A 14,496-nucleotide genomic window follows, 5' to 3' on the forward strand; every position below is an offset into this window, starting at 1 on the left:
AGACCAACAAAAAGTCCGGACTGTCAACACCATAGCGTCAACAATATTCAGCATACGATCAACATTTCTAGATATGAAAAGAAGCTGGAAAAAGTGATCCCGTAACCAAGAAAAGAAAACAATAAATAGAAACACACCCAAAGATGTTGGAGGTAACAGAAAAGAAGTTTCAGACAGTTATTAATATGTTTAGGAAGTCAGAGGAAAAATTATCATAATGAATGATCTGATGGAGACTATCAATAGGAAAAAGGAACTCTAAAAATGAATGAAACATTTAGAGGATACATTAGAGGATAGAAGAAAAGATCGGTGGACTTGAAGACAAGGCAATAGAAACTGTTCAAACTGATGCAAATAATAAAAAGTTTAAAGAAAATACACAGAAACCCAGTGATCTGTGGGACAATATCAAGCATTCTAACATAAGTGTAAAAAATATAATAAAGTCCTAAGGATTTGTAAACTCCTCAGAATTGTTGCCTACACTAACTGTCCTTGCTTTTTGCTCTCCCACTGTGTGAATTCGCTCCAAGTGGGCATCCCCTCCCCCACCCATCATGACACGGAAACCTCTTGCAAAGATTATCTGTATTGTCAAATCTAACAGTTAATTCCTCATGTAATTTGACCTATAAGCTTCTTTTAACATAGCTGATATTCCCTCTTCCTTGAAACTCTTTATTTTCCTTTTTAACTTGCTTTTGCTATTTTCTGATTTTCTTCTGACCCCACAGGCCACTTCTCTTCAGTCCTTTTGTTGGTAGCACCTCACGTCCCCAGCCTCTGAGTGGAACGCTCAGAGCTCAGCTCTCAGGCCTGTCCTCTCTCCGCAGATGATTTTGAATAGCCCCTCTATCCTGATAATTCTCTCAGATGTTATGAATCTCTGCCCAAATCTTTCTCCTGAACTCTGGATTTTTTCATCCGACTGTCAGCTTGATGTCTCCATTTTGATTAATAGTGAACAGCTAAAACTTCACATAGGCAAAAGAAAATTCCTGATCGTTCCACCTGCCCAACCAGAGGCTGCTCCTCCTGCCATCTTGCCCTCCTCTGTGAATGATAAGTTCACTTTTCACCTTGCTCAGGTAGCATGCGTGGTATGCCCTGATGGTTTGGCAATGGAGCTCTTCCAGGAAAAGAAGCAGGGAGCGTTCCTTCCTGAAAACACTTCAGCATGCACCTACTTACTCTCACACATCTCCCCCTGCCACCTTAGCCTCCTGTGTGTTCAGCTGCGACCTGCAGGTTTCTGGAAAAGGGAACTCAAGGGTATAACTATCGCACCATTCTTCATACATCTTTTCAATGTCTCATATCCAAATTGGTTCACAATCCTATCAGACTGCCTTCAGAGAGATCCAGAATCTAATCACTTCTCCGTACCTCCCCAATGGCCTTTGTCCCAATCACCGCTGTCTCATCTGTGTTAACTAACAGCCTCGTAACCGATGCCTTGGCTCCCACCCCTGCTTCCTCTACTGTCCATTCTCTGAATAGCAGCCAGCACGATCTCCTACAACATAAATCAGACCACATTTCTACTCAGCTAAAAACATCCAAGGGCTCCTCAACCCATTCGAGTAGCATCTTTCCCTTTTCCTACTTCTGGTTCATACCTATGATCGATGAAACTACTGAAGTATTTGCTAAATATGCTACTAGATACTCACAAATCGTGTGGCTGGTTTTTTGAAACTAGATGCAGGCTCTTCCATTTATTCCTATTAACTTCCAGGATATCACTTTCAGTCCACCATGCCATCTGTGGAGATAATTTTAGGTCACAGCTCTGCATTGCGGGCGGTATCAGTAACACATGCCGTCAGCATACTGTAAATGCTTTCCTTCAAATCATTGACAAAGATGTTGAGGAAGATAGGCTGTCAACTCATTTATGGTTGACACCCATAATCTCCTGCTTTTGGACTGAACTCCTTTGCAGATGTAGTCAGAGCCCCCCCCTCCCCCCCGCATCCTGCTTTCAGCCACGCGAGGTGAGGTGGCATGCAAGGCAGGGTAGCATGCGTGGTATGCCCTGATGGTTTGGCAATGGAGCTCTTCCAGGGAAAGAAGCAGGGAGCGTTCCTTCCTGAAAACACTTCAGCATGCACCTGCTTACTCTCAGACATCTCCCCCTGCCAACTTAGCCTCCTGTATGCTCAGCTGCGACCTGCAGTTTTCTGGAAAAGGGAACTCAAGGGTATAACCATCCTGCATTTCAACCATTGGTGTCCATGAGCACCAGGAAAATCTGTCTCCTCTAACACACACACACAAAATGGGGAGGAGGTGACAATCAGAATGAATACGCATGAAGAAAAGAATTGGTGATGATGAACACTGTAACTCATGTGGGAATTAAAGAATCCAACACTTCTCCTGATTCCCGGACTTTCTCCGGCATCTTCCCCTCTAATGGAGGCAAAGGGAAAAGTCCATTCTGACCAGAGGTGACCCAGTGACTCCTTGTATAACTTCCGTCGTGTTTGCACTCTGCCAGGAACCTACTGCCAGCAGAGGGAGGTCGAGGCCATCATGGAAGGCGATGAGGACGACAGAGGCTGTTGCTGCTGCAAACCGGGCCACCTGCCACACCTGCTGTCGTGCAACGCCGCATTTCACCTGCGCTGGCTCACCTGGGAGATCACGCGGACGCAGTACATCCTGGAGGGTTACAGCATCATCGACAACAACGCGGCCACCATGCTCCAGATGTTTGACCTCCGAAGGGTCCTCATCCGCTACTACGTCAAGGTACCGCTGCCCCGGGGCCCCAGACACGTGTCTGAGTCATAGTTCTGGCCTGGCTCGAGGGGCTCCTGCAAAGCTTTGCAAAAAGCTAGATTCTGAAGCTTCTCCTCATCTTCTGAATCTGAGTCCCCACTAGGTTTGGGAAACACTGGTTTTGCGAAAAATCCTCAAGGGCTTTGGTTTTGCCAGGAGTTCCTGGCCTGAGTCACAGTCTAAGCCTGGGCACCAATAAGCAATTCCTTTTCTTACCCAGATCTGTTCTTCACTTCTACCCCAGCCGAGCTATGGTGAACATGGCGATGATACATGGCAACGTCCTGAAAACCTCCCCAAGCTTCCATGTCTACGTGTTATAAGTATCAATTTAGATCCTCTGCTGTTTGCGCTTTAGAACCAGAATTATTTTTTAAGCTTAAAATGAAAACTCAAAAAAATAGCAAAATGGTCCAATTAGGATTGGTTATGACATAGCCTTTCTTCCTCACTCGTGTGGGGACTAATAAGATATTTTTCCTGTTGCTCAGTATCCATGTCTGTCCAACCTATTCAACCTCAGAAAATGCCCCTGTTTGGAGTTAAGTCTCCCAGAGAACTAATGTGAGTGTTGAGCGAGGGTGCAGAGGGCCAGTGGGGTGACGGCGTTTTCTAAAGGAGAGGGACAGGTGGGAGCAGCCATGGCTGAGGACGTCTTTCGCTGGCTCCTGTTCTGAGGGAGCACTTTGCATGGGGGAGCCCTGGAGCCTGGCCCTCAGAGAGGCCCCCATTTTAATGCCACTTACAGTGAGGATGCTCATCCGTCTGAGACCCCAGGCTCCATGCCAGCTGAGGCTGAGAGAGGGGGTCCAGAAGAAATGAGGAAATACAAAACAGAAGGATAACACGGGTGCCTGAAATTTCAGAGGTTTCCACCAACTGAGAAGGAAGACATTTAGAAATTTGGAATAGCTACTTAGGAGAGCCCCACGTGTGCCCCAATACCGCTAAAGTTGACAGGAAATAGAAGACAGACTGCGGAAAGTCAGAAGGTTAAATAACCCTTAATTATCACATCCCTGGGCAGTTTTTACGAGGAACGTTCGTGAAAAGCTTTTCTGGGCAGACTATTTAAAACACGCATACTGAAGGGGCGCAGAAGTTTCCATCCATACCTCACACAAAACTGTCGGTGTTTGGCCCAGCCTTCCATACATTGGGGAAGATTTGGAAAGCAAATCAGGGAGCGGTGAGCTCCTGCCTCTTAACTCCACAGTTCGCTCTCTCAGCCTTATAAACTAGGCCGCAAGAAGTTTTTCCTGCAGAGTCAATCCTAGGAAACTCAGTGTATCAACTGGCAGTCGATTTGGCAGTGGGTCGTGAAAGAACTGTGGTACGCTCACGTGAGAAGTGTGTTTCTCTCACACATAAATGAAGAATGGGCTGATAGCTCCGTCGCAGGAAGTCCTAGGCACCCGGGTCCCTTCCAGCCGCCCGCTCCACCATTTTTAGTGGCTCCCCCACCTTCCTGTTCCAAGATGGAAGCTTGAATGGGTGGAGGAGAGGACAGAGGAACTGCAGAACAAGGGCATGCACCCGTGGTCCCCGAGAAAGGCTCCTAGAAGCTGCCATAGTATGTTCCGGTTGTATCCCCATGGCCAGAAGCTTGTCCTGTCCATGCCAGCTGTGAGGGAGTGGGGGACATGCGTTTTCGGCAGCCTGGAACCCAGATAGAAACTGTCTAGAGCCCTCACTGTTGTTTCTGGTGGAGTTTCCACCCTGCCCCCATCCCCCCTCTTTGTACACACATTCCCTGTGCTCCCCCCCCCACCCCGGCCAGGCATCCTCCTCCTGCTCCTCTCTCCTCACTCCGCATGCGCACAAGCTAGCCTGGGGCCCCTGCCGACACCGACCTCACCTTGCTCTGAAATCTTTTCTACTTCACCTTCCAGCAAATCCCTAAGCACGTTAGCTGCACACACCTGACTCCTCTTTGGATCCCCAGAATTCAGTGTGAGGACTTGCATAGGGCAGTGTCCAGTGCATTTTTTGGACTGAACAAACAAAAGTAATGTGGGTCCTGGGTCTGGGCCATACCCGTCTGGGCAGACGAGATTCAGATGTCAGCGAGAGTCTGAGCCACCTGCTGTGGGCATTCGTGTTGAGAATGGGGTTCAATACTGAGCCACATCTCTGTGAATCGGGAGCTCCCCATAAACAGCCTTTCCATGAGCCAGGCTCATGGGCAGACCCGGTCCATGGGATGAAGCCACAGGAAGTTACTGTGAGCGGGGAGGGTGGGGGAGGGGGGGCGGGGGGAAGGGATGGGATACCTTTTCCGGGTTCACTCTCTCGGCTTTTCCTGAGGCCTTGGGGCACCACTCCTTCTTTTTGATGCTTCCCTCCCTTGAACTAGTAAGTGAATCGATACTCACTTTCCTCCTCTCCTAACTCCAAAAAACATGCCTCCCAATTCCCTGTATGTTTTCTAAAATGGCAATTCGCAATCTGATAAACAAGCCCAGGATAATGTGCAAATGGCAGAGGCTGAAGGAGCCCCCGCCCTGGGACCTGCCAGCTAATATGTAGTTTGTGGGAGAACAATGCCCTTATAACTCTGTTTTCCAAGAAAGGGGGGCAATGCCAACATGAGAGTTTCTGGTGGGGTAAGAGAGGCCCACAGTACAATGGTTTGTTACCTGGTGGGGGCTTCTCACGAGCTGGGGGCAGCCCCATGGCATCACAGTCCCTGAATAAGCCAGCTAATTATGGATTTGCACATCCTACCCAGAAATTCTGATTCTGAGGGCCTGGGGAGGGGCCCTAGGACCTGTGTTTTTAAATTAGTTTCCTAAGTGATTTAATACACAATGAGTCTTGGGAACGACTACAGATATACTTGTGCTCAATAGAAACAGAATTCTCTTAAATTCCAAATCAGTGCTCAGGAGGGGCTGAGATGTGGGGGCAGATGGGGCCTCACGGCGCCTCCTGGTTAATTCACATCAACACCGATGGGACTGTTCACGCGAGGCTTTCTCTCAATACGGCACTCAGTGCTTGCCCACCCTTTGGTGAGGGGTACTCAGAACTTGGGCTTACTCCCCCACGGAGTAAAAGAAAATGTCAGGAGTGCCAAGAGGCTATTAGAACAGGAGAGGCAGCGTTTTAGGGTAAAAACTAACAAGTGTTTTCTTCTTTGGCCTTGGTGACGTGGTGAACGAAACCCCCTTTGTGGTCCTGGATGGCTTCAAGTTTCAAGATCTCAGTTTCATTCTTTGTATCATTACTATTATTATTTTTATTGGGCAGGCAAATCAAAAAGGAAGAAAAGCTTGGAATAATTCCATTACACAAAAGGATTTTTTTTTAAATCTCCTAATAAACTGGGTCAGTTCCGCCACCATCTATGAATATATTTGAAATTTTTCCTTCCTGATGACTGGAGGTTTTCCCTGGTGCCTCCCCCCCTTCCCCTCCATTTATTAGTGCTCAAAACCCTCTTAGCAGTCAAGAAATCAGCTTTCAGCGAGGGCTGCGTTTTCCCGCTGCCATTGTTCCTGTCCAAGCCTTTCAGAAAGGAGAGGGGCTTATCGCTGGCCTTGCAGAATGGGGAGTGCGAAACCCCGACATGCGGGGCTGCCCGCCAGGGCCCCTCTTCTAGAACGCGCTGTCTGATGGAACACGCTGATCCACAATTAAAATGAGAAACCGGGAGAATCCCTGCTGGAGGAGCCAGATACGGTGAATTAATTCAGGAGAGGTCTTGCTTTCAACACGGATCAGGTTCTGTGCCATCAATTCCTTTTCCCCGTCCTCACTTATCAGTTTTACTTAGTGTTGTACCCATTTCATCCTGACAGATTCTGAAGGATTTCGCATTGTTCATTGACTCTGTCTCCCTGACAGAATTTCTGCCTAAATCAAGTGGAAACGGGGCACGGCTTGCAGGGATTGGGCCTATTCTGTGTTCTCTGGGTGAGAGGAACGGATTCTCCTCACGCACTGGGGGTGGGGGGTTGGGGGGAGCCGAGCTGGGGGTGTGCTCAGAAGTCGATGCTGCAAGATTTTGCCAGACCTAGGGGAAGAAGTTTTAGCCTCTGGGATTCGAAGTCCTCGTTAAATATTCTGACTTCATCGGTTGAGGGGGTTATTTTCATTCCCCCCTAGAAGTGAGTGGAAAGGTAAACGTCCTTCGTCCTTCACGTGTTGTTTGTTGTTCCTAGCTGGTGCGTGGGATTAGGATGTACTGGGGGAAACCAGACCAGATGTTTGCTAGAACCAGATGTTCATGCAGACCCAGTTTCTTTGTGGCCTTTGTAGCTGTCAGCAGAGACGCTGTGCCTTTGGCCATGGCCACGGATCCCCTTCTGCTTGTAACTCTGGGTCAACTGCTTACACTGCCTCCTAGAAGCTTGAAATTATCCTGCCAGCAGGTAGACAACAGAGAGCCCTCCAGAGTCACAATTGACCTTTCTGAACATTAGACGCAGTGTTCTCTCCTGGCCCCTAACGTCATCTGTGGCCTCACCCCTGCTCCAGACCTCACCTGAGCTACTACTGCAGCCTCCCTGAGCCTCAAGCCCCTGGGTAGGTGAGGCAGAGACACCAGGCCTTGTGAGTTCTTCATGCTCACTCGCTCTTTCTAAGCCTCAAAATAATGAACAGAAGTGGGCTTCGCTAATGTTTCTGTCCTTCCCACCTCCCACTCAGCTTCCTATGGCCTCGTCCTCCTCCCCTGCCCCTCTGTCCCCTCCCTCCTTACCCTGAAGCGACTTCTCGAGGCCAGCAAGGTTGTCCTGGGTGCAGTGGTGCAGAAATGGGGGAGTGTGTGAACCGCAGACGTCATTCGGGGTCCCCTGTTCCCCCACTTTGGGGGCAGGTGGGCTAAGGAGCCCAATAGGGAAGATGCTCCAAAGAAGGAGGGCCACCTGCGGGGAGCTGCAGATAAGCCTTCCCAAAGTCCAGGCTGCCGGCCGTCCAAACAGTGGAGAACGGCTGAGTCACGCGTTTGCCCTTGTTTGGCCACAGTCTGGGGAGCACGTGTTCCCTTCCGCTCACCTGCTCAAACTGCTCAGATACCCTGAAACCAGACACTCCTCAGGAACCTCCGACCTCGGTCTTCCAGATTTCACGTCCCAGCCAAAGGGAGGGAAGAGCAGGAGACAGGCAGGTGGCTGCCTGGAAAAGTGTCTTTGCCCCCTCAAGTCACGGGTGCCAGCCCCCTGATCCCAGGCCAGGCCCAGGCCATGAGCTATCCTGTCTGTCTCCTCCCTTGGGAGGAATGTGTGTCTACGATCAGAGAAGGCTACTGATGAAGGGTTTGGGGCCACGAGAGCGTGCTTCCCTGCCTCCTCGCACCAAACGCCACCCCTCCCTGTTGCTCGGGATTCCCAGGTGAGATGCAAGCCAGGCCCCCCAGCGGGGGGCCCTCAGCCTCAGTGGTTCTGAGCACCATGTCCATTTGCCCGTGGTAATAAAGTGCAGTGAAGACTGTAGTCCCATCTGCTGCTGATGTGGCCGTATCGGAGCTGAATTTTCACGTTCTCCGCTGTATTGCGACTTCTCCGGGCCAGGAGCTAGCCTTTCCGAAGGATGGATTCATTTGCAATCTACAAGATGGCTTTCAATAAAGCTGTGACTCAGCCTGAGAAGGCGCGAGGGTGACACTTTCACCAGTTGGAATCCCTAAGTGGTGCGTCTGATGGAGGGGAAAACACGGGTTGTTCTGGAAGGCATCACAGATGTCCACTGTCTGGGCACCTGGGATTACACATGCATGTGTGTTTCCACAATTCTACATCACAAGCACTTTCTGTAAGAACTTTGGTGTTTTCATTCATTGAACACTCCCAGGCTGGGGTCCTGGAAGAGGGTCTGCCCCAGTCTCCTTTGGCTGGATCAGCCACGGAAACCTGCAGTAACCCAAGGTGCTTTTGTGTGCCTCTCAGAAAGGATCGGGCTGGCTCTCCTTCTTCACCACAGAACTTCTGTTCTGGTACATTCTGTTAGCATTCTGTTCTTCTCTCTTACCTCATCCCTGTGGTGACCCGTAAGAGAGGGCATTTTAGAATGTCCCAGGTGAGTTCTATGCATTAAATCTAGCAGGAAAGGGGCGCCTGGGCGACTCAGTCAGTGAAGCGTCTGCCTCTGGTTCAGGTCATGATCCCGGGGTCCTAGGATCAAGCCCTCAAGTCTGGTTCCCTGCTCAGCAGGGAGTCTGCTTCTCCCTCTGCCCCTTGCCACACTCATGCTCGCTCGCACGCTCTCTTTCTCTCTCTCTTTCTCTCAAATAAATGAATAAAAAATCTTTAAAAAGTCTAGCAGGAAATACAATGACACCATGTGTGGGGAGTTCATGTCTCATACTTCCCTAACATTGATTTATTTTATGAGATAAAATAAATAAAAAGTCGTTCTGTCTTTAGAATGGCTGTAAGGGCTCAAAATCTTGCTTTCTCTCTGCAGAGTATAATATACTATATGGTAACATCCCCCAAACTTCTCTCCTGGATCAAAAACGAATCCCTTCTGAAGTCCCTGCAGCCTTTTGCCAAGTGGCATTACATTGAGCGTGACCTTGCCATGTTCAACATTAACGTTGATGATGACTACGTCCCATGTCTCCAGGGGATAACACGGGCCAGCTACTGTAACGTTTATCTAGAATGGATTCAGTACTGTGCACAGAAGAGACAAGAGGTAGGTCAGGGAGCTGGGGGCTGGAGGCATTGGATTAAATTTAAAACACAAGGAGCATTTTATAAAGTCCAGCTCTTGCTTATACTGTATGGTAGATGATAATAAAATAGAGGAGAGAGAACATTAGTATTTGGATAAATGTTTATTTAACACTTAAGTGAAATTGTAAGAAAGAATTCACATACCCTGGTGAAGGTAGTGAAGGAGCCCTGAAGGTATATTTCCCTCTATACTGTGCTCAGGGTTAGTGCAGTTTACGCCTCTGGCATGGCTTTAAAATTCTGGAAACTTCTTTGTGTAGAGCTGCTTTTTGAGATTTCCATACAAAGGGTAACTGTGCTGGGATGCGGGATGCCGAGGAGTTACTGGACGTCTTGAATCGTGGGCAGGCAACCGATCTGTTTAGCAATCAAGATGGCGCAACCCACTCCCGAAGTTGTGTCTATTGTGCCTTATTGCTCACATGCTGAGGACGCTTCTGGAGATGAATGCAGCCTCTTAGAAATGAAAGCAAGGACAGTGACAGCTTCTCAAAAGAAGAGGAGGAGGGTTGGCAAGGAGGAGGAGCAAGAGGAGGAGAAAGGGGAGGGAAGCAAATGGAGGGAGTTGGTTGACTTTTCTCCCTGGGGTTGGAAAAGCTGGGTCAGGATGCCGTTGATGGAGACAGTAGATCCAAGTTAAAGACAAACTCCACAGTAGTGAAGTATGTCATCCTGTGACTTGTGGGGACAAACCGAATTATGACCCTAACCTAAGTCCTCGACCTTTTCGTGAGTGATTGAAAACAGGTTGTAGAAGGAGCAGGTGGCAGAATCTGCTTTCTCCAGATGCAGCAAGGAGACTGTGTGCTGTTTTCCTAACCCAGGCTTGGCCTTATGGGGTGGTTGAGGTATTCAAAGAATCTGTTGATCTCCCTAGCTATCCCCGTGATGGCGCTCTTCTTTCCTCATTTCGTCCATGAAATCATTTCATTTTTTCTCGCAAAAGATATTTTGACTCTTTCTTCTGCATCTCCCGACCCCTCTTTTTAAGCTGACTTTGGATCACCTCTTTAATTTAGCTGTTGATTGTGGACTTATGGTCAATTCAGTGGGCTCCTCATTCTAGGGACAACAGAAAACCTTCACCTGCCCATGATTCCTGTACTCCTTCCCTTCCTGCTGGTCACACCTTGCCCTGCATTGGAGAGTGGTAAGGTGGGCATTCATTTGATCTATGCTCTGCCCATCTTCAGCTGTGAAACGCTATATTCAAAATTCCGGAGAATTAGGTCAGCAAGGCACATGTTCACCTCTTTTCTCCCCTAAAGTAGTTTCCTCGTTTCAATTTTTTTTCCATGTCCAACCACAAGAGAAAGTGTTTCAGGAATCAGAGAGTTTCTCCATCCCTGGGGCATGCTAGTGGACTAAGTGACCACAATGGCTGACTTGCAAAGCCCCCTGGGATGTGATTCTGTGTTGGTACATGATGGAACCCTTGAGAAAGTTGAATGAACGTCCTTGCTCTTTCAGCCCTACAAGAACCTGGACAGCGATGAGGACTCTCCTTTAGTGACCCTGTCCTTTGCCCTGTGCCTCCTGGGGAGGAGAGCTCTGGGAACGGCAGCCCACAACATGGCTCTCAGGTACGTGAAGAAACATTTGGTACAGGCACTGAGATTTTCTATTTCTGTCAGTCATTTTCTTTATTTTAACGTTGGACTGCTTATGTAGGTAGTTCTTGCCATAATAAATTATGTTGGGCCCGGAAGGAGGCTTTTGGATCACTGTGACCTTTGGGATTTCTACATTTGGAAATGGCACTAATACAGAAGAGCTAAAACCCCAGAATTCTGGGTACAGGGCCTTCTGTGTTACAGGGGTCCTGGTGGATTTGCTGGAAAGATGAAATGAAATCATTTATAGGAACTACCTAGCCTGGTTTCTAGCAAAATTAATGCTTAATAAAGGTCGGTTCTCAGGGCTCCTGACTGGCTCAGTTGGTTGAGCGTCCAACTCTTGCTTTTGGCTCAGGTCATGATCTCAGGGACATGGGATCGAGCCCCGCATCAGGCTCCACGCTCAATGTGGAGTCTGCTGGAGATTCTCTCTCCCTCACCCTCTGCCTCCCCCCCGCATGCTTATACTCGCACTCTCTTTCTCTCTCTCAAATAAATAAATCTTAAAAAAAATAAAGGTTCATTCTCTTTCCCTGTTTTTCCACACGAAAGAAAAGCATCCCATCTTTGCTCTAGTCTAGACTACCCTGCCCTGTCTCTGTGGGGCTTTGATTAATTGGATGTTCCTTCGGCTGTTTTTTCAAGCTCTCTTTCTACCAGATCTTCCTGCCCTGTATGTAAATAGCTCAAGTTTCTCTCATTTTTTAAACAGTGGAGCAATAATTGACATATAACTTTATATTAGTTTCATAATGATTCAATATTTGTATAATTGCAAAATGATCACCGCTATAAGTCTAGTTAATGTGAATCACCATATGTATTTTTATTATGTTACAAACCTTATATCTTGTGATGGGAACTTTTAAGATGTACTCTCTTAGCAACTTTCAAGAATCGATACAGTATCATTAACTAGAGTCACGATGCCGTACATCACATCCTGTAACTTATTTGTCTATGACTGGAAGTTGGTGCCTTTTGCCCCCCTTCCCCCCCAACCCCAGCACCCACCAGTCTGTTTTGTGTATCTATGAGCTTGGTTTTCTCCTTGTTGTTTTGTTTTTTAGAGTCTCTGTATGTGAGATCATATGGTATTTGCCTTCCTCTCTCTGACGAACTTCACTTAGCATAATGCCCTCGAGGTCCATCCATGTTGTCACAAATGGTAGGATTTCCTTCTTCTTACGGATGAATAATGTTGCCAAGTTTCTCTTCTTAAAGAACAAAAACAAAGTTAAATTCTCTCCTGGCCTTTTCACCCTCCACCCTCTGTCACGCGGTCTTCTCTTGCATTCATGAACAGTGTCTGGAACTTTCCGTCACCAATGACATTGAGTGCAGCAGCCCCCACCACCCCACTGCCAGTTTGCCTTCTGCTCCTGCTGCTGCCCCCCTGAAGCTGCCGTCATGAGATGATGTTCTCATCGCCAGGATCGCTGGCCATTTCAGACTTCTCCTTTGGTACTTAGCACGAGGGGCCAGGTGTTCTAGATTCTGCTTGTCTGTCCAGATCACCTCGATGGGTACACATTAAAGTCTCCTGGGGGGCTTTTAAATTTCTGGGTGCCCAGGCCCTGGCCCAGTCCAGACCAGTGACATCGGAAACCCTGTTGGGGGGGCAAGCAGGAGGATTACTCATGCCCCCCCCGCCCCCCACCCCCACCCGGTGATTTCAGTGTATGGCCAAGGCTGAGCATCATAGAGAACTGGAGAGCTCGAAAAGCAGTTCCATGTAGGCTCCCCTCACTGGTTTCTCCTCTGCTTGCACTTTCTTCCGGATTTCTGGGTCGTATCCTTGACACCAGTTTCTTTGATTCTCAACTGGAGTGAGTGCTATTAGGCCGGATTTTAAGCTTCTGAAGAGCAAAACCCACTCGAGTATTGGTTTAACAACCGTCACAAGCCCTGGGCGTGGGATCGGTGCGTCCAGGGAGCCTTGCTGACTGTTGCCCAGTGCCCCCCTGCAGGGGACAGCTGGGAGCCGGGCCGGCACGCTGTGGATGGGCATCGGCCACCACGGGTTGTGCGTCCGTAAGGAGTGAAGTGGCACCGAGGTCATCAGAACACGTGACAACTACTCTTTCAACTCCCGGATCTCCGAATTCCGATTTTCTTCACGGGTGAGAAATGCTAAGTGACTTGCCATGTTGGTGCTGAGTTAAAAGCTGTTCGAGGAACAGCCCCAGGGAGGAGCTGACTGGCTTCTCCTGCCTGGCTCAGCCTCCTGCTCCGGGCCTGGGCAGTTCCCTCTGGGGTCGGTCGTCTGGGGCCTAACCAGTTGAGGGAGAGCCTAGCAGGAGGCTCGAGGGAAGGCTTTGTACCAACAGGATAAGGTGGCTGGGGCAAGGAAGGGGAAGTTCCCTCATGAACTGTAAGGAGGGAATGCAGTTGGGGAAGGCCTTCGGAGGATTCTGGAATCACGAGTCTTCAGGTGGTCATAGCATCCAGGCAGGTGCCCTTTTGTTTGATCCATTTGAAGTCTTTTTTTTTAAAAATAAATTCTGAGTTTTCTGTACCAATTGCAGATAAAATGCTTCAAGGATTTATTCTCTCAGTTCCCACCGAAGCTATTTGCAAAGACTTCTGCAATCTTGCTCTTCGCGGAACTTGCTCAATTATTCCTGATCCAGGTGTTTCTTGCCTGGTCTGCTTTATTTATTTTTTTTCTTGATTAAGCACCAGGCTCACCAGCTGCTTTTTTAAACTTTGTATTGATGGGATTTTCTTTGTTTCAAACAGTTTCTTATACTCAATGTCAGCTCTGCTCGTTCCAAACATAGTGATGAGATAAATCTGGGAATAATATTCTCGGTACTCCAGGGAAAGATTTGATTATGTGGGACTGGTTCCCTTTACTGAGAGGTAAGGGTTCCCACACCACAGCAAACCCCTACAACGTGCCTTCATGTCAGTCTTTGACTAATAAAGGTAACTGATCCCACACACCGCCCTGGCCCAGTACTTCCGGGCCCTGACGTCCGTGAAGTTCTGACTTAGCTGGTCGTCTCGTGAGACACGGGGAAGGACGCAGTATGAGGGCAGGTGGGACGGGTCATGACAGGACCCCCACTTCTACTTCAGCCAAACAGCTGTGCTCGACGTTTTATATGCTAGAATTCAATAAATGGTTTTCTTGCAAAAAAACAATGATTCCATAGCTCAAAAAATGTTTAAATGTAATTTTTATAGATAGAGTCAAATGGCTCTCCAAAAAAGCTGCCCCAATTGGTAGTCTAACCAAGACTACAAGAGAATATGTTTTGCCATGTCCTCACTAATGCTGGAGAGTTGGTCTTTAATTTTTCTAGTCTCATGGGTGAAAAATTATCTCATTCTCATTTGCATTTCTATTATTAATAGTGAGGGTAAGGATCATTTTACATATTTATTGAGCACATATTTTT

At 48.2% G+C, this 14,496-nt stretch overlaps 1 protein-coding gene across 1 annotated transcript in view; it reads left to right on the forward strand.

The window, feature by feature from the left end:
- The window catches only part of PCNX2 (pecanex 2), a 296,677-nt gene that overhangs the window by 256,186 nt on the left and 25,995 nt on the right, over window positions 1–14,496 (forward strand). The window contains exons 26-28 of the mRNA XM_034662505.1: window positions 2,507–2,760; window positions 9,199–9,432; window positions 10,944–11,056. Of these exons, the coding sequence (XP_034518396.1) occupies window positions 2,507–2,760; window positions 9,199–9,432; window positions 10,944–11,056 (601 nt within the window). The remainder of the gene's footprint in view (window positions 1–2,506; window positions 2,761–9,198; window positions 9,433–10,943; window positions 11,057–14,496) is intronic.

The sequence above is a fragment of the Ailuropoda melanoleuca genome, chromosome 6 (genome assembly GCF_002007445.2).
Source record: "Ailuropoda melanoleuca isolate Jingjing chromosome 6, ASM200744v2, whole genome shotgun sequence".
Lineage (NCBI taxonomy): Eukaryota > Metazoa > Chordata > Mammalia > Carnivora > Ursidae > Ailuropoda > Ailuropoda melanoleuca.